The sequence below is a fragment of the Martes martes genome, assembly GCF_963455335.1.
Source record: "Martes martes genome assembly, chromosome: 12".
Taxonomy (NCBI): Eukaryota; Metazoa; Chordata; class Mammalia; order Carnivora; family Mustelidae; genus Martes; species Martes martes.
The window spans coordinates 17277292-17295602 of record NC_137900.1 but is presented as its reverse complement, the minus strand read 5'-3'; the positions used below and the strand labels follow the sequence as shown (position 1 = coordinate 17295602).

Genomic DNA, 18311 nt, shown 5'->3' with positions numbered 1-18311 from the left:
GAGCCGAAGGCAGAGGCTTAACCCACTGAGCCACCCAGGTGCCCCACCAAAACCTAGTTGGATGCTTAACTGACTGTGCGAGCGAGCACCCCCGAAATATTCTACCTCTTTACAGATTTTCCTCCTACTCATTCTTAGAATTGCTGAGAAGGATGTCCTAAAATCTCCCACAGTGACTGTGCCTTTATCTCTTTCTTTATCCAGTTTCCTCAGTTTTTGCTTTGCAGATGAAGCTGTGGTATTTAGCACGTGTAAATTTGGGATTGACTATCTTCCTGAGGGTTGACCCTTTAATAGTAAAAAAAAAAAAAAAAATTGTCTTAATGTCAAGTAATTCCTTTTGCCTTATAGTCTACTTCATCTGATACTAGTATCTTAGACTAATGTTATGCCCATTTCTACTTTTTACTTTCAACCTTTCACCCTCCTTGTTTCTAAGGTGTGTCCTTACAAACAGTATATTGCTATTATATTCCGTATATTTAAAAGCTATTATGCTTTTAAAATGCACTTTGTTAATTTTTCTCTTTTAAAGTACTCTGTCTTCTTTACATTGGCAAAAATATGTAACATTAAATTTACCATCTTGACCATTTTTAAGTGTACAGTTTCATAATGTTAGGTATCTTCATATAGTTGTGTGTTCAATCTCTAGAAGTTCTTTGTTTTGCAACACTGAGACTATACCCCCTGAGCACGGATTGTCTCCACATTGGATGTAATTGCTCTTATATTTGGGTTTTGATTTATTGTTTTGCTGGTTTTCAATTTGTCTCACATTTTCCCCATTTCCTCATTTCTTTATTAGTATTATGCAAAAGTATTTTTGCTACTACATTTCCCCTCATTAGCTTGTGAGTTCTGAATTATTTTTAAAAATTGTTTTATAGGTACAACACAGATTTAACATACAATCAAAATCTCACATAAGTTGATACTTTAATCACTTCCATGACAAACCAAGAAACTTGGAACACTTTGGCTCTACCTGGTCCCTTCTGCAATTTGTTACCATTGGAATGTATTTTAATCACACTCCATAAGAAACGTAAGATATTGCCATTGTTGGGGCACTTGCGTGGCTCAGTGGGTTAAGACTCCAACGAGGTCATGATCTTAGGGTCGTGAGATCAAGGCCCATATCAGGCTCTGTGCTCAGTGTGGAGTCTGCTTGAGATTCTCTCTCCCTCTGTCTCTGCCCCGCCCCCTTAAAATAAATAAATAAAATACCTTTTTAAAAAAGGTACTGTGATTGTTTTATACAGTGAATATTGATTTATTCTTATCCACACATTCGCATTCTCCAGCATTTTTCTTTCCTTTCTGCATTTCTTTCCTTCCATCTATAGTAATTTTCTTCTGCTTTTACTATTGCTTTTAGTGTGGGTTTTCTCTTGACAAACAATTTCAGTTTATTTCTGTGGAAATGTCTTCATTTTGCCTTCCTTGTTTATGTGTTCACTCAGAATACAATTTTAGATCAGCACGCACTTTATATCCATGCTTTGAAGATAATTCCATTGTCTTCTGACTGTCATCATTTTTGATGAGGTTGGCTCTTGGTTTCATTGTTGTTCCTTTGACAGTCATGTTCCTTTTTCTCTGACCGATTTAAAATTTTCATTTTCTGTAATTTTTGGCAGTTTTAGCGTCATGTGCCTAGAGGTCTTTTTCTTTGCATTTATCCTGATTTGGGTTCATAGTTTAACCTGAATGGTAGAGTGATAACTTTCATTAATTTTGAAAGGTGATTGGCCATTGCCTTTTCAAATATAATTTCAGTCCCATTTTCTTTCGTTTCCAAGGGAAACTCCCATTGTATGTATGTTAGACCTTTTCTCCATGTCTCCAGGGTCCCTTATACTCATCTCTATATTTTTCCTCCCCTTTTTCTCTTCATACGTCAGTATGGATAGTTCAGTCTGGATATTTTCTTCTGACATATTTTCCAATTTACTGATCCTCTCGTCATCTGATCTGTTGTTCAACGTGTTTTATTTTTATTTATTTATTTTTAAAGATTTTATTTATTTATTTGACAGAGAGAGAAGGAATGTGAGCAGGGGGAGTGGGAGAGGTAGAAGCAGGCTTCTGGCTGAGTGGGGAGCCTGATGTGGGGCTTGATCCCAGGACCCTGGGAGACATTTAATGACTGAGTCACCCAGGTGCACCGTTAAGCACGTTTTAAGTGTGTGTAAATGAGTCTTAAATTCAATTATTAAATTTATGGTTTAAAAATTTCTTTTGAATATTTTATTTCTAGATCCTAACTCTCTACCATAATTCTCCAGCTACTTTTTTTGGTCCCCTCTACTTCCATTTCCATTCTTTTTCTCATGAGTTCCCCCACCCCCCAGAGTTTCCAGTCAGTTGATCATATTTTTTTAATGCCTGGTAACTTTTTATCGATCGATGAATACCATACATGAAAAGTGTAGGGATGATGAGTCTGTGGTTGATGAGATTCTTTTGCTCTAGAGAGGTTTTACTTTTGCACCTCAAGGCAGTTAGAAGAGGATCAGATAAACTTAATCTATTCTGTGTTTGAGCTCATCTGAATCAGGATTTCAGTCATCTGAAGACGAATCTCTGTTTGCTTCATCCTTCTGCTATGGCAGAGGTCAGCAAACTTTATCTGTGTACTACCAGATTGTAAATATTTTACTATTGCAGGCCTATTTACTTTGATTTACTATTTTACTATTTCCTTTGCAGGCCTATAGGTCTCTGTTGCAACTACTCACCCTATCAGATGACACAAAAATCTCCATAAACAGTATTAGTAAGTTTGTTTGTATTTCAATAAAACTTTATTGGGGCGCCTGGGTGGCTCAGTGGGTTAAAGCCTCTGCCTTTGGCTGAGCTCTTGATCCCAGGGTCATGGGAATGAGCCCCACATCGGGCTCTCTGCTTAGTGGGCAGCCTGCTTCCCCCTCTCTCTCTGTCTGCCTGCCTCTCTCCCTACTTGTGATCTCTGTCTGACTTGTGATATCTGACTGTGAAATAAGTAAACAAAATCTTAAAAAAAAAAAACAACAACTTTATTTACAACATCTGGCAGTAGGCCAGATTTACCTGGAGACCATTGTTCTCCAACCTTTGTCCCAAGATATAACTTTCCAGGGGCCTCCTCTCAAAACCTGGTTTGTTTAACCAAGACTCCTTTTCTGTAGAGATCCCTAAACTTCAATTTTTGCCTCACTATTCCTGTGAAATGATTATTAGATCTGTGAACCTTCTTATCTCATTGGCTACAACTCAGGAATTAGCAAATACCTAGAGAGGAAAAACCACACTGAATGTGGGCTTCACCTTTTTGCACTTACCTTCTCTCTAGGATCTTAACTTTTAAGATAGTCACCTGGATAACTGTCTGACACCATCACAGATTTTTTTTTTTTAAGATTTTATTTATTTATTTATTTGACAGAGAGAGAGAGAGATCACAAGTAGGCAGAGAAGCAGGTGATGGGGGACGGGGGGAAAAGCAGGCTCCCCGCTAATCAGGGAGCCTGATGCAGGGCTCTATCCCAGGACCCTGAGATCATGACCTGAGCTGAAGGCAGAGGCTTAACTCACTGAGCCACCCAGGCACCCCAGATTGTTTTTTTTTTTTAATTTTTATTTTATTATTATTTTTTAAAGATTTTATTTATTTATTTAACAGACAGAGATCACAAGTAGGCGGAGAGGCAGGCAGAGAGAAGGGGAAGCAGGCTCTCCGCTTGAGCAGGGAGCCTGATGTGGGGCTCCATCACAGGACCCTGGGATCATGACGTGAGCCAAAGGCAGAGGCTTTAATCCACTGAGCCACCCAGGCGCCCCTTGTTGTTGTTGTTTTTTTTTAATCTAGCTTTTCTCCTTTGTCTTGGTACAGGTAGTTTTTCAGAGCCAGAAGCAGATGAGGGTCTTTTTTGAAATTCAGATTCACCATTGCCTTACAAAGACTGAAAAAAACATCTTTATGTTTTGGATTCTATGTCAGTAATTGTCAGGCTGAAGGGTGTACTCAGAATCCAGTTGGCTACTCTCTGCCTTTAGATGATAATTTGTCTCTAATCTGTTTACTTCTCCTCATGCTGACTGCTCTTTCCTTAATTCTCATCTAAAACCACTTTCTAGGGTACCTGGCTGGCTCAGAGTTAAGCATCTGCCTTTGGCTCAAGTCATGATCCAAGGGTCCTAGGAATGAGTCCCACTTTGGGATCCCTGTTCAGCAGGGAGTCTGCTTCTCCCTCTGCCTTTCCCCCTTCCCTACTTGTTCTCTATCCCCCCCTCTCTCTGTGTCAAATAAATTAGGCCTTTTAAAAAATAAAACGGCTTTCTAATTCTCCTGATATGCTCTAATTCATTCTCTGCATGGTAGGTGGAGGGATACTTATAAAACATAAATATGAGCATGTTATCTCTCACTACTTAAAGCTCATTTTTTTGTTTTGTTTTGTTTTGTTTTGTTTTTTAAGTAAATTCTAGGCCCAAGACGGGGCTCAGACTCATGACTCCGAGATCAAGAGTCACACAACTAAGATGGCTTGTAAAGGCCCTACATGAACTTGCCCCTGTCTACTCTCCAACCAAATTTTCCAACATTTTTTTCTAAAACCATACTGTCTGGTTCTAATCAATTGCTTTCCATTCCTTGAGGTGGTCAGAGCCTCTCCCACCTCAGTGCCTTTGCACATGGTCTACCTGACCGGGGATCTTCATACTTTTCCTTCACCTTAAGACACCTTCCAAGTCTCAGCTAAGGTGAACTCTCTTTACAAAACTTTTTTTGACTCCTAAATTTGGCCTAGATCTAGAGTGCTATGTATTTCCCCACCAATAATGAAATGGTACTGTTATTTGTAGTCCCTAAACTACTCTGAGCTTCCTGGGACATAACTTCCTTATTTCAGTATCGAATCATTAGCATCGAGCACAGCTCCCGGCCCATAGTAGGTGCTTGCTTGTTCTTTGTTGGATGAATGAATGTATGAATGCTTTAAATATATTAGGCATTATTTGCTTTTTATTTTGATGTTTACATTCATTGATTCCCGGTATAACTTTATACGCTGGGAAAGCAGTATTATTTCCATTTTAAAATGGGGAAGTGATAACAGGCCAGATGACTTGTGCGGGGTCTTTCAAGATGTTTTAATGGTGAGTGAAGATCTAATCTCTAGATTCTGTAGGTTTTAGGATAGATGTCGGGATCGCGAGCCATTGTTTTCCCTCACTCACTACACCATTTCTCTTTTTTCATTCTCACCTCTCTCTCCCTCCCTGCCTGCCTGCCTTCCTTCCCTCCTTCCTTTTCTCTCCCCCATGGTTATCATTAAGGCCACAACAAAAGCCAGAGAGAGGGTGACACCTTGATTAATCCAAAAGTTTGAGGACTCTTAGAGAATTTAATTATTCTTCATTAATCAGAACTTTTCTTTCCCCGATGGCTCCGTGTTGGCCTGGGATCAGGAAGCAGGGGAAGGGGCCATGACAGGTGGTTACTCCTCCTTTTCAAGGTGAGATTGTGCATAGAAATTCCAGGAGTTTGTCAGAGGTTAGTCGTTCATATTGGCAAATGACTTAGTAATCGAAGTCTGTAATTGAGACCTAGCTTGTGAATTCTTATAAATAGATAGTGGTGACTTCAAAGCTGTGTGTGATGCCTGGAAGACGGAGAGTGGCCTCCAGGTGGTGACCTGGACAGATTGCTTTGCTGTGGACGGTGGGACTTGGCAATCATTTGGTTGTTAAAGGGAAGAAGTTCACACGTGAAATCAATATGTGATGAGTGAAAACAGTCTTCACTGTGGTCCCTTAAAGGGAATGGTAAAGGGAACTATTAAATAATTTAGATATTTTAAAACAGTTTGCCATTGAATTCCATTCTGAAATCATAAAACAATGAATATTGTTTTTGTATGTTTGTGTGGGGGAAAGCTATGCATTTTGTTCCTTTCTCCATAAACTCTACCACAGAGTACTCTATAGTCAAGTTGTGGAGGTTAGTACCTGGTGAACAAAGAGGGAGGACAGATAGTATCTGAAGAGTTTTCTAAAACCTGTCTCTTGAATGCTACTCCATGGAGGCTGCTGGTCCAGGCAAGAAACTGGAAGGGGAAGTATAGATCGAGAGGCCAGAAAAACATTGATTTTCCTGACATGGCTGGGGAGTTTAAGGCCATTTTCATTCATGCCTTTCAGGTAGCATCCTTTTCAAGTGGATGACCATGGAATCCGAGAAGATCTCAGAGAAGCAAGAAGAAATTCTCTCTATCCTGGAAGAGAAATTTCCTAGCTTGCCTCCAAGAGAAGACATTATCAACGTCCTGCAGGAGACCCAATTCAGTGCTCAGGGTGAGTGACTGTCCCCTAGCTCTGTCACAGCTCCTGAGCAGGGATGGTTTATGGGAAGGCATGTGGCCAGGGCCCAGAAAGTGAATTTGAGTGTGCCTTCATTTTCTTCCCTATTGTTTGTGCTTGGGGAAGGTTTCCAGGCACGTAATATCAGCTCACCTGGAAGGAGACGAGCTGACGCATGGCAAGCTCTCCTTTGAGGCCTTTGTGTCTGGATGTGTGGTTCATTCACGCGTCTAACGTGCACCCCAGATGCCTCATTACATGAAATCCCTGTGCTGAGCAGGTTCTATTCTGAGAATGTGGCAGGAGCAATGTCAAGCACAATGGGATTTCATAAATCAATTAATTTTGGAAAAAAAAAAAGAGAAGACAGCTAAGGAGATAAAATTGTTCTCTCAATCTCAGCTTTACCAAGACAGACTTGACTCAATTATTCTATAATAATCATAAATAGATGTAATTCACGGAGTGCCTGAGGCACACAAAGTTTTGCTGGTGTAACTTCGCATGGATTATCTTACGGAGACAACTCTGAGAGTCAGGTGCTATTTATATCCCCAGTTTCCAGATGCGAACACTGAGGCACAGAGAGAGGCAACTTTGCTTTCTTGTCATCACGTACACGGTTGGCAAGTGGCCAGGCCAGGATTGAAACCCAAACATAGACCCGGCTTCCTCCTTGAGTTTGGAATCCCCCGCGGGCAGAGCCTGAGGGAAAGCGGTTTATTTGGCAGGTGATCCCCGGGGCACACTGACAGGAGCTGGCGTGGTTGATCAAGCGGGTTAGCTTGGTGGGAAGTCATGTCTTCACTCCGCTAGGGAACCTGAGGAGAGAGTGTGAAATGGCGCCTCGGTGTTATCCCACCTGAAGGGCGCAGTGCTGTGCTGGAACTTGTCCCGTCGAGCTCCAGGGGCTGGTTGGTAAATTCTCAGGAGTTTCGTGAGTTGGGCAGTGTTGGGTTGGCAACGTGAAATCCGCCATGATGGAAGTACTGACCCCCCAGAAACGAGCAAACACTGCAAATCAGGTCTGTTGCTGACTGTTCAGCATTTACCCGCATATCACTGGAGTACTGAGTATCCAGGGCTCCTTGGTCCCAGGAGCTGTGAATTCCACGAGAGGAGGCTCTGGGGCCAGAAAGAGGCCTCAGGAAGAGATGCAGGCGCTGGTGCTTGGGCGTCACGCTGGGGCGCACTGCGATGGGAAGAGCTGGGGAGGAGCGAAGGGGACACTGGCGCGTCTGGTACAAACGTGCGTGTGTGGACGTGTGTGTATCTTGTCATTCACTTATTTTTTTTAAGATTTTATTTATATATTTGACAGAGAGAAAACACTATCGGGGGAGAGGGAGAGGGAGAAGCAGGCTTCCCGCTGAGCAGGGAGCCCACTGTGGGGCTCGATCCCAGGCCCCTGGGATCATGACCTGAGCTGAAGGCAGTCGCTTAACTGACTGAGCCACCCAGGCATCCCTTGTCATTCACTTTTATTTATTATTATTTTTTTTTAAAGATTTTATTCATTTGACAGACAGAGATCACAAGTAGGCAGAGCAACAGGCAGAGAGAGAAGGAAGCAGGCTCCCTGCTGAGCAGAGAGCCCGCCAATGCAGGGCTCGATCCCAAGACCCTGGGATCATGACCCGAGCCGAAGGCAGTCGCTTAACTGACTGAGCCACCCAGGCATTCCTTGTCATTCACTTTTAAAACTAGACCAAGCTTTTCTTTTTTTTTTCTTTTTTTTTTTTTTAAGATTTATTTATTTATTTGAGAGAAAGAGAGAATGAGAATTCAGGGGGAAGGAGCAGAGACTTTTATTTTTTAAGATTTTATCTATTTATTTGATAGGGATCAGTAGTCAGAGAGGCAGGCAGAGAGAGATGGAGAAGGAGGCTCCTTGCTTGTGGAGCAGAGAACCCGATGCGGGGCTCAATCCCAGGATCCTGAGATCATGACCCGAGCCAAAGGCAGAGGCTTAACCCACTGAGCCACCCAGGCACCCCGGAGCAGAGACTCTTAAGCAGACTTCTCACTGAGCTCAGAGCCTGACGTGAGCCTCGATCTCATGACCCTGAGATCATGACCTGAGCTGAAAGCAAGAATTGGGTGCTTAACCGAATGCACCACCCAGATGTTCCAAAACTAGACCAAGCTTTGAATGTCACAGTGTATTCTGTAAATCATGTTATGCTGCAGTATAATTGATGGTGGCCTTTGAGTCTTGCAATCAAAGAAGAGTATTTTGTACTCGGTCTGTTTCCCCACACTGCTGTGACTGGCAGAGTGTTCTAAGTTGGGAGGGCAGGTAGCCAACTCTGATGTCTTAACACGTATCTGGGAAGGATGTATGTGCTCTATGCGGCTTTATTACAGGTCTTCTTCCCAAGAAGGTAGGCATAGTCAGATATAATAATCTAGGGTGAGAGTAACATGTCAAGCCAGAGCTTTTTCTGTTTTTCAGGGATAGATTCTATTGAAGCACATTGGTCACCTGACTCAACTATGCAGTTCTGGGTAACTCAGCCATTACAGATTATTCTCCCCATCATTTATGGAATCCAGCGGCTCCGATGGCCAAAGTCCATTACAAGGGTGACCAATTTAATCAGAGTAATTTTATAGGTTACCCTTAAAAAGTGCATTTTGAATAAAATTTCACTAGCATATATGGAGCCTCACCTAAATCCATCCTGAAAGCAAATTTTGGCCTTGTGAGGTATGACTTAGCTAGTTTGCCTGATAACACTCGGTTCTCCTCTTTTGACCACCTCTTCCCGGTTCCAGTCTCTGCTCTTATCTGCTCTGGGCCTCTGGAGGCTTTTATCCCTGAGCCTTTAGTCCTGTGGCTTCTGGCTCCGTTTGGTTGGTGAGAAGAGTTAGCAACCCACGGGGGTGGGGTTCAAGGGAAGGAGAAGAGAGAGGCGGGAGCATTTCTTCCGTGCTTCTCACTGATTTGATGGTAAGTTTCTGGCAGCCTCTGTCCTCTACCTTCAGGTCTCTGTTTCTTTCCTTTGTCCTTTTCCAGTGTCTGGATGCCTCACCATCTTTTACTCATTTTCTCAGCCCCACCCACATCTCTGCTATTAAAAAGTCTTTTTCTTTTTCATCGTGAGGGGTGAATTCTATTTCCTGCTGGGATCCTAACTGGTGCAAATATTGCCACCAATGTGATTTTTTTTTGCCTTGTTCTGGGCAAAAGAGATCTTGGGGAGGGATATTGAAATGAATATGTGATTCTTTTTTTTTTTTTTTAAAGATTGTATTTATTTATTTGACAGATCACAAGTAGGCAGAGAGGCAGGCAGAGAGAGAGAGAGGGAGGGAGAAGCGGGCTCCCTGCTGAGCAGAGAGCCCGATGCAGGGCTCGATCCCAGGACCCTGAGATCATGACCCGAGCTGAGGTCAGAGGCTTAATCCACTGAGCCACCCAGGCGCCCCTGAATATGTGAATTCTTTACATAATCCCTTGATATTACCAAGAGCAGGCCCCCAAGTGTAACATAATGTTTTCCCCTCTCATCTACAGGTTTAAGTATTGAACAGACAATACTGAAAGATCTAAAGGAACTGTCCGATGGAGAAATAAAAGTGGCCATTAGTACCGTGAACATGACCCTCGAGGTAAGGGTAGGAATGATTTTTTCGTCCGTTTATCTGGTTGGTCGGTTGGGTTTTTTTGGGCAATGACAGATTTTCCAGAGCTGCCGTCTGAGCAATTGGTGTGCAAACCCCCGCAGCAGAAGTCAGTGTTAGTCTTCTGCTCTGAATGCTTCTTTAGGATACATTTGACTAGGAATGTGGGTTATTATTTTGGATGAAACCACTGTGCCAAGTCAATGAAAAATGGCAAACACGGATTCCCAAGGTGAGTGCTGTTTCGTTCATCTCCGTGAAACAAAACCTGAAACACAAACACTCACATTTGGATGCGTGCATGGGTAGAGTCTGCTTAATGGTGACGATTATACATGGGAGTGGCTTCCCTGTCATTTTTTCTGTGCACCACTCCACGTCATCCACAGAATTTTCCAAGAAAACAAGTTGTCCTTTGGCCCTTGTGAGTAATTTGGATGCATGTCATTTTTGATAGTAATGGTGACAGCTCAAGTATTCATAAAACTCTCCTTCCAATCTATTAAATGAATGACTCAGGGTGACTATTACTCTTGTCGTTGTGTGTTTCCTTGGTAAATTATCCTTCTTCTACTTTGGGGGTTTTCAGTGACTTGTGTGTTAATCTTAATTAACCTAACTAATGGGGATGATATTTTACAGAAACACACCACGCCGAAGTCTGCGTTGTCTCTGTCCTGTTATATTGCCTGGGTTGAGGCACTGAGCCCTCAAGTTTATGGAGACAAAAATTGCTGTATAGCAATTCATCTTTAGGTTTTTAGAATTGTGTATCACCATTCTTTTTCTCGTTCCTCCTGGTGTTGATGACGCTATCAATGTGTATATTTCCTGGGAATAGCAGGCATGCATGGGGAAGCCATACCTCAGAAAACCCAAGACCCATGCAGGTGCTTTTCTTTGTAATTTCTTTGCAAAATTTATTCCCAGTTGATTGACATGGTAATTTAGGTCATAGATCTGTATGAGTGTCAGGAGGCAGACTGTTGTCACTGGAGAGAGTGACATTTGGTGGTTATATTGTGCCTTGTAGTGTATGGAGAACGTTCTCATTGTGTGTAGTTGGTAGATTGGCGCAACTGTTTCTGTGGACTTTCAAACTGATAGATGCTTCCCGTAATTAGATGTTGATGTGACTCAACACAAGAAATGCATGCAATTTAGGATGTAGTAACTAGATAATCACCTTCAATTAGAAATCTGCTCTGTGTATAGAAATCCAAGGAAAACATGGATCTTGCAAGGGTCAGTAGCTCAGAGAATCATTTCTCCTAGTTCAAGCCTTAGGGTTTTCTGTCTCCTCTTCCCCCTCCCCTGCCTCCCTTCACTTAATGGCATCTTATTAGGTTTTAAATGCCTTGTTTGGAATTCCTTTCTAAATTAACATAGAGCATCTTATAATTGCTTAGGGAACTGTCTGTAGTTAGCAAATTATTTTAAGGCTTTTATTATTACAGACTTACCATAGCTGTAATGTACCTTTATATTACAGGGGTATATGAATGGCTTTGTCAGAATTGTTAAACTGTAAATGTCAAGATGAATAAGTGATAAAATGATCATATTTACAGAAATTTACATAGAGGTCCAGTAATTAATCAGGCAATTAAGTACATCTCTGGAAACACTATATGATCTTCTGGGAGGAGGAGGAAGGACATTTTTATGTGTAAAAGAAGGGTACACAGATTAAGTGCTAATCAGCCGAATGAGGGCTTTTCACTTGTGCATAATGGGGATAGTAAAGATGACTGAGAAATGGGGAGGCAACTCCTTAGTAACATCGTATTACGTCTTTGGAAGAGCAAATGCACATTATTTAGTCTGTCCATTGGAAAAATCCCTTAGTTCAGGGGAGACTTTGGTTTTCTCCACAGAGTGTCCTGTGACGTGGCGTTTCCTCCTCCCTACTCACATATGATTCTATCTCAGCCTTCCCATCCCATGCCCATGCATCTCTTTTTAAAATAATGATAGAATCCCCATAATCTTATTTTGTGTGCTTTAAAACAGCTGTCAAAACACCCTTTAAATCTAGATAGATTCTCATAGAAATATTCTTAGTTCCTATGAGTGTCTAAGTCTCATTTGTCCTTCAAAGCATGTCAAGACATAGCTACTTCATGATGACTTTTATAAATTCTCCATTGTTTATAACCATACTCTGAACTCTTGCAAAGTTTGGCCTGAAGGACCAACTCAGGACTAAAATAGTTACCATGATTTCCATTAAATTGAGCTTGGTTTCATGTATTTATTTAATCACAGTTAGACCATTCTTTAAGTTAATTGAGCACAATTATGGTATCTCTGACTTTTTTTTTTTTTTTTTAAGAAAGGCAGCAGCAGTGTGCTCTCGGGGGGTGGGAGTGGCAGAAGGATAGAGAGAGAGAATCTTAAGCAGACTCCATGCCTAGAGTGGAGCCTGACCAGAGGCTTGATCTCACAACCCTGAGATCATGACCTGAGCCAAAATCAAGAGTTGGATGTTTAACCAACTGAGCCACCCAAGGGCCCATCTTCGACTTCTATTTCCCTTTAATATCCTGGCACAGTGCTAGGCGTATAATAGATGTTCGGGAACTAGAAATACTTAGTACGTATTGGTGTTTGCAGTTTGTCCCTGTGATATCTGATTTTTATTTCCTTTCCAAGTTAAATAAATAGCTAGCAAAACAAAACACCTAGCTGTGCCTCCAAGATAATCTACTCTGTTCCCTCCTAATCGTTTTTTTTTCCAGATAACTATGTCTGAAGGCTGAGATCATATAGATCAGGTATGGCCCATGTACCTGTAGATAGCACTGCTTCTCCAGCTGTCCAAAAGTGGATTGGGCAGCTTTGCAAAATCGTTGTTACTGGAAGGAATCCACTGGAACTTCTGTGACATGTCAGGGAAAGGGGGAAAAGGATTCTTTAAATTCTCAGTGGTCCATTGAAATGCTGCAGGTGCGTAGCTGGACGTGTCATGGCCTTTATTTGACTAATGACCCAATTAATTTGGGGAGGTAAAAATTTTGAGAAAATCAGAAGAATCTGTGTCCTTGCAACATACATAGTAGGAGCCACTGGTTTAGGAGGTAGAGACCACTGCTTTGACAGATGGGTTAACTCTGACCTTTGAGGTTGTAAGAAGAAAGCTACTAACTCTTTCTCTGTCATGTTCATGGTAGTATATATCATAAAGAACAATTTCAATCTAATCAAGGTTACAGGTGCTATTGAAAGATCTGCCACAGAAACCAAATAATTATAATAATGCAGAGTTTCAGTACTTTGCTCCATATGAGGTCGGACTGAATGGGACTTTGAGGAACAGTGCATTAAAAGTGGGCTTCTCTGAAGTACAGCTGGAGGGTTAGCCCTTCTCACAGAGAGGACTTGGAAGCTAGAACCATGGAGAAGATACGTCTGTCCCGTTTCACGCGGCCTCCAGATTGTTCTGAGTCCAAATATAGCACACATCTTGTGGGACGTACACCTCACATATTGGAATTCACTTCACTGATTATGGTTGTACCTGATCCTTTGTGCCCTTTTCATTGCTTGGCAATTTGATTAGCAAGAGAAACACAGGTGGTTGTGATACTGTTTCAGTCCTCCATCTCGTTTTCTATTGATGTCCTTGACACACAAAGTTACATTACATACTTTCAGTTGTACAACCTAGTGATTGGACAAGTCTATACATTGTGTTATGCTTTCCACAAGTGCAGCTTCCAATCCTGCATTTTCGCAGCAGAACCAGTAGGGAGAAATAAAGGCGGCCAAAAACTAAATCCATATTAAAAACTAGAAAGTATAAAAATGAAAAATAACATAGCCTCAAACAGAAAAAAAAAAAAAGAAAGAAAAACATTCATGGCTATCAGAGCATATGCGTCACTGGAACAAACTTTGCCTGTGTTCTTTCACCAGTAATGAAGTGCTGATTCTACCTCGTGGGCCTAGTACACAGTTAAAGAGGAAGGGACAGATCTTTCCAGTCCACTGAGGTACAACTGCAGCAACCGAGGTTAACCCCATTAACAGTTCCCTTGCCAACATCCAATATGCTTAACCCTCCGTTAAGCATCTCTGAAAAGCCGTGACTCGTTAGCATCTTTCCTCAGCAGGGACCATAAGCAGGCAGTGACTTGATGACTCTTTGTTACATCAATGACCTTAGGAGTCATTCCGGTATATGTTCTGTATCAGTTGGCTCAGACTGTCCAAACAAAACAGCACAAATGGAGTGATGTAAACAACAGAAATTCAGTGTCTCACAATTTTGGAGGTGAGTTCACATGTTGGCAAGGTCGGCTTCCTTCTGAGGGCCACGAGGCTCTTCCGTGCCTCTCACCCAGCTCCTGGGGCCTCGCTGGAGTCTCTGGTGTTGCTTGGCTGGTCGAGGTGTCACCAACCATCTCCGCTTTCGTGTTCACATGGTTTTTCCTCTCTCCTTGTCTCTGTGTCCAAATTTGCCCTTTTTGTGTGGACCCCAGTCATACTGGATTTGGGCCCTCCCCAGTGACCTCATCTTTACTATACCTGCAGCGACTCTGTGTCCCCGTGAGGTCACATTCTGGCGTGTGGAAGTTAGGCTCTGCTGTATAAATTTGGTGTGTGTTGGTGTGGGGGGCGGTTTACACAATTCAACCCATGATATAGACTATTTGTAAAGGTAATAATTTTCCAGACAACTGAAGTGAATAAAACATACGGGACTGTCTGAATGATTCTATTGCCTGCTAAGCACATTTCATCTGTTGCTTCCACATGTTTTGTTTTGTTTTTTAATTTTATTTAAATTCAATTAGCCAACCTCTAGTACATCATTATGCTTCCACATGTTTTTATTTCAAATCTATTTCCTTTAAATGAGGAACAGTGGGGATCTACTCTCGAGATTTTTGTGTCCTTTATTTGGAACTGGAGAGTCTGAGGGAAGTGTTCAGGCTTGTTTTCTCTCTGGGGCTCCCCTGTGCTCTCAGCTCTGGACCTCCTCATGACCAGACGCTCTGCTATTTGAAACCTGGAATAGTGCACATGGGATGCATTCTGCTAAAGTGACTCAGACCGCTGACTCATTCTGCCCTGTAGAGATTACCAGCCAAGCTGCACCTTGGAACACTGCAGAGGGAAAAATACCAACATTTTCCCTCAGCATTCAGAGCACGGAGCAGAATGAATGCCCAAGATCATTGCTAAACGCTTCCCAAACAAAAGTTTTGTTTTGCTTTTTACTAGTTACTCAGGGGCGCCGTGAAACATCCTTGAACCACTGTAACCCACGCTTTAAGACTGAGCAAAGCAGTCCAAAATCTGGTTGGCCAATTTTAAGCACCATAATGTGATTTCTCCTTGTTGGAGTTCAGAGTCTTTGGCCATCAAGATGGAAGCACCTCGAGGGTATTTACTTACCTTGTTGTGTCATAGAACATGTAGTAGGAATATTTGGGGGCAGCATAGATGATTTTTGACTAAGGTATTATCATGAAGAATATGGTAGGTGCCTTTTCAGAGCCAACTGGCCAACCAGTGGAAACATGTGCAACCTCTCCTCCAGGCTTTTAGGTCATAACTGCCTCCATTTCCTCTTGGGTCCAGGCCGACCACCTCCTCTTGCTAAAGAGTTAATGTTTGATGTTGAGCATTCACTGTGTACCTGATGGTCGAGTGAGGACTCGCAAGCGTCATCTCATTTAATCCTTCCAGGAAGCCTGTGAGGCAAGGGTGCTCTGGTCACTCTGTAGTGGTGAAGGCAGCCGTAGCAGCTGTAACAGATAAACGCCAGCCCTCAGAGACTCAACCCAAAAGTTGTTCCATTTTTGCTTGTGTAACGATCCACTTTGGTGTTCCTGGTCCGGTGGCCATGGGAGATCCAGAGACCATGTTCAACATGGCTGTCCTAAGATGCCCACGGACACTTCCATCCTATCACCAGGATGGGGAAGAGCTTGGAGGGCCTGGTGGGAGCATCCATCACTTCGGCTTACCTCTCATTGGCTTGGTCACGGGGTCCCGTCTAGCTGCAGGGTCTAGCTATGTGCCCAAGAAGAAGAACCACTTTGAAGACTAGTAGACAGTCTTTGCCACAGTCTCCATCTTGGAGGTGAGGAAATTGGAATGTAGAGATATTAAAACATTTGTCTAATGCAGAGACAGAACTAAAATCCAGGTTCGTCCTGTGCCAGTACTGTTTTCACTGCTTGGGATATGGTACCAAAGGGCAAGACTAGTGGTAGTCTTGGAGTCCACCCAGGGCTTCACTAGTGAGTCATCTAGAGTCAGGGATTGCCCCAAACTCGGGGTGTCAGACAGCCTAGACCTCCCCAGTCCTTGGTTGAATTCTCCTTACCAAGCCCCTTTCCTCTTTACCTTCATGTCTTTATTTCTTTTAAAAATCTTTTCAGTTTTTGGGGCACCTGGGTGGCTCAGTGGGTTAAAGCCTCTGCCTTCGGCTCAGGTCATGATCCCAGGGTCCTGGGATCGAGCCCCACATCGGGTTCTCTGCTCAGCGGGGAACCTGCTTCCCCCTCTCTCTGCCTACTTGTGATCTCTGTCTATCAAATAAATAAATAAAACCTTAAAAAAATAAAATAAAATAAAAATCTTTTCAGTTTTGATCTGTAAACATCTAACTTCTAAGTGTTCATAGTGAAAGTAGTTATTGGCCCTTAACCCAGAGATTTGGTAAACAAATCAAGTATATACAAGTGATAGGAACAACGATTATGGGACAAGGGACTGGGTAGGACATACCATGCAGGGAGGAAAGAAGTGTGATGTTTCTTCTCAGCCTGACCCCAGAATTCAAGGATATGAGTATTCTGGTTTGCCTTGCTGTGATATATAACTTTTTCCAAATTGGTGTTCCAAATGGAGAGCAGCCTAATGAGTTCATGAAAAAAATTCAGTGGTAGAGATCTTCTATTGAAAGGAAACAGTATCACTTTTGAGCAGATACTAATTCCCAATAACAAAAAGTCTGAGTAGTTGAGGTGTTAGGAGTTTTCAATTCATACCTGACTCAAGGGTCCAAAGGGATTTAAAGCAAATGCCAAACGCAGGTAACTTTCATGGTATGAATTTAATAATCAGTGTGTCTGAGGCATCTGAAGTATGACTTCAGAGCTAATAATTCATAGCTTCTTAAAGTAATTTAGAACTAATAACTCATATCTTCTTGAGGACAGTGGCAGGATGAAAAAAATGAAAGATAGAACCACAAAAGTAGACTTGCACGCCTTTTGAGCTACAGTCAACAGTTCTTGATAATAAGACATCACTGAGATGAGAGAATCCAAAATCCTTGGTTAGGGGTGCCCGGGTAGCTCAGTCAGTTAACCATCTGCCTTTGGCCCAGTTCATGATCCCAGAGTCCTGGGATCGAGCCCTGGTCAGTCTCTGCTTAGGGAGGTGTCTGCTTCTCCCTCCCCCTCTGCCTCTCCCTCTGCTTGTGCTCTCTCTCTCTCAAATAAATAAATAAAAATCTCTTTTTTAAAAAGAAATCGTTATTTAAAGAATGGCTTATCATATCAGTGGCAACGGCACTTTGTCTTTGAAACAAAATGTACTAAGCCGCGAAATCTTATCATATTTAGAATCCTTACAATTTGTATGTAGGTAGCTCCTTCTGCAGATGGCCAAAAATATTTCAAAGACACCAAACGAAGCCTGTAAAAGCAGCCTATTTGGAAGTGCCTTATAACAGAATCCTGATTCGTATCTATAGCTTGCGTGAACTTGGAGCCAAGTGGATGTTTCAGTGACAAATTTTCTCTGTTATACTTATTGGCCAATTTCAAGTGGACTTAAATGATTCATGACACTTAACCTAGCTAGTCATACTTCTCTGTGTTTATGTCCCTAAATGGTACAAAATACCTCACTACAGCTTTTTCTAGCAATCATTTGGCAGCAGGCATGAGTAAACAGTGACCCAGAGTTTAAAGATAATAAAGTTACTCATTAAGCCCTGTGCTTTTTTGGGCGTAGGGTCGTGCCCTGGACTTCTGTCCTTCTCTCCTGTTAACACTGACTAAAAAAATGCTTTTACGTGGAGGGGATGGAAAAGGGGGTAGCGAAAACACAGCGCCTGCCCTGGGTGCGGGGTAAACCTCTCCTCGGGGCCCAGAAATCCCCACAGACTTCCCTGGCCAACTGTGCCATGAGAATAAGATAATGAGATAAGATCCGACGAGGCTGCGGGAATGGAAGTGATGCTAGCCTTATTTGGCTCAGTGCAGAAAGTGACCCGTGCAGAAGTGAGCTGCTTACTGGTCTAGGAAGCCTGAATACGGTTGATTGGTAGTGAATGAACAAGGAAGTGTCAGTGCCCCACCCCGATCACT

At 42.4% G+C, this 18311-nt stretch overlaps 1 protein-coding gene across 4 annotated transcripts in view; it reads left to right on the top strand.

The window, feature by feature from the left end:
• PRUNE2 (prune homolog 2 with BCH domain) overlaps positions 1-18311 on the top strand; it is a 260015-nt gene that overhangs the window by 68772 nt on the left and 172932 nt on the right. For all 4 annotated transcript variants that reach the window (XM_080820337.1, XM_080820336.1, XM_080820335.1 and 1 more), the window contains exons 5-6: positions 6190-6342; positions 9869-9963. In XM_080820337.1, the coding sequence (XP_080676463.1) occupies positions 6190-6342; positions 9869-9963 (248 nt within the window). The remainder of the gene's footprint in view (positions 1-6189; positions 6343-9868; positions 9964-18311) is intronic.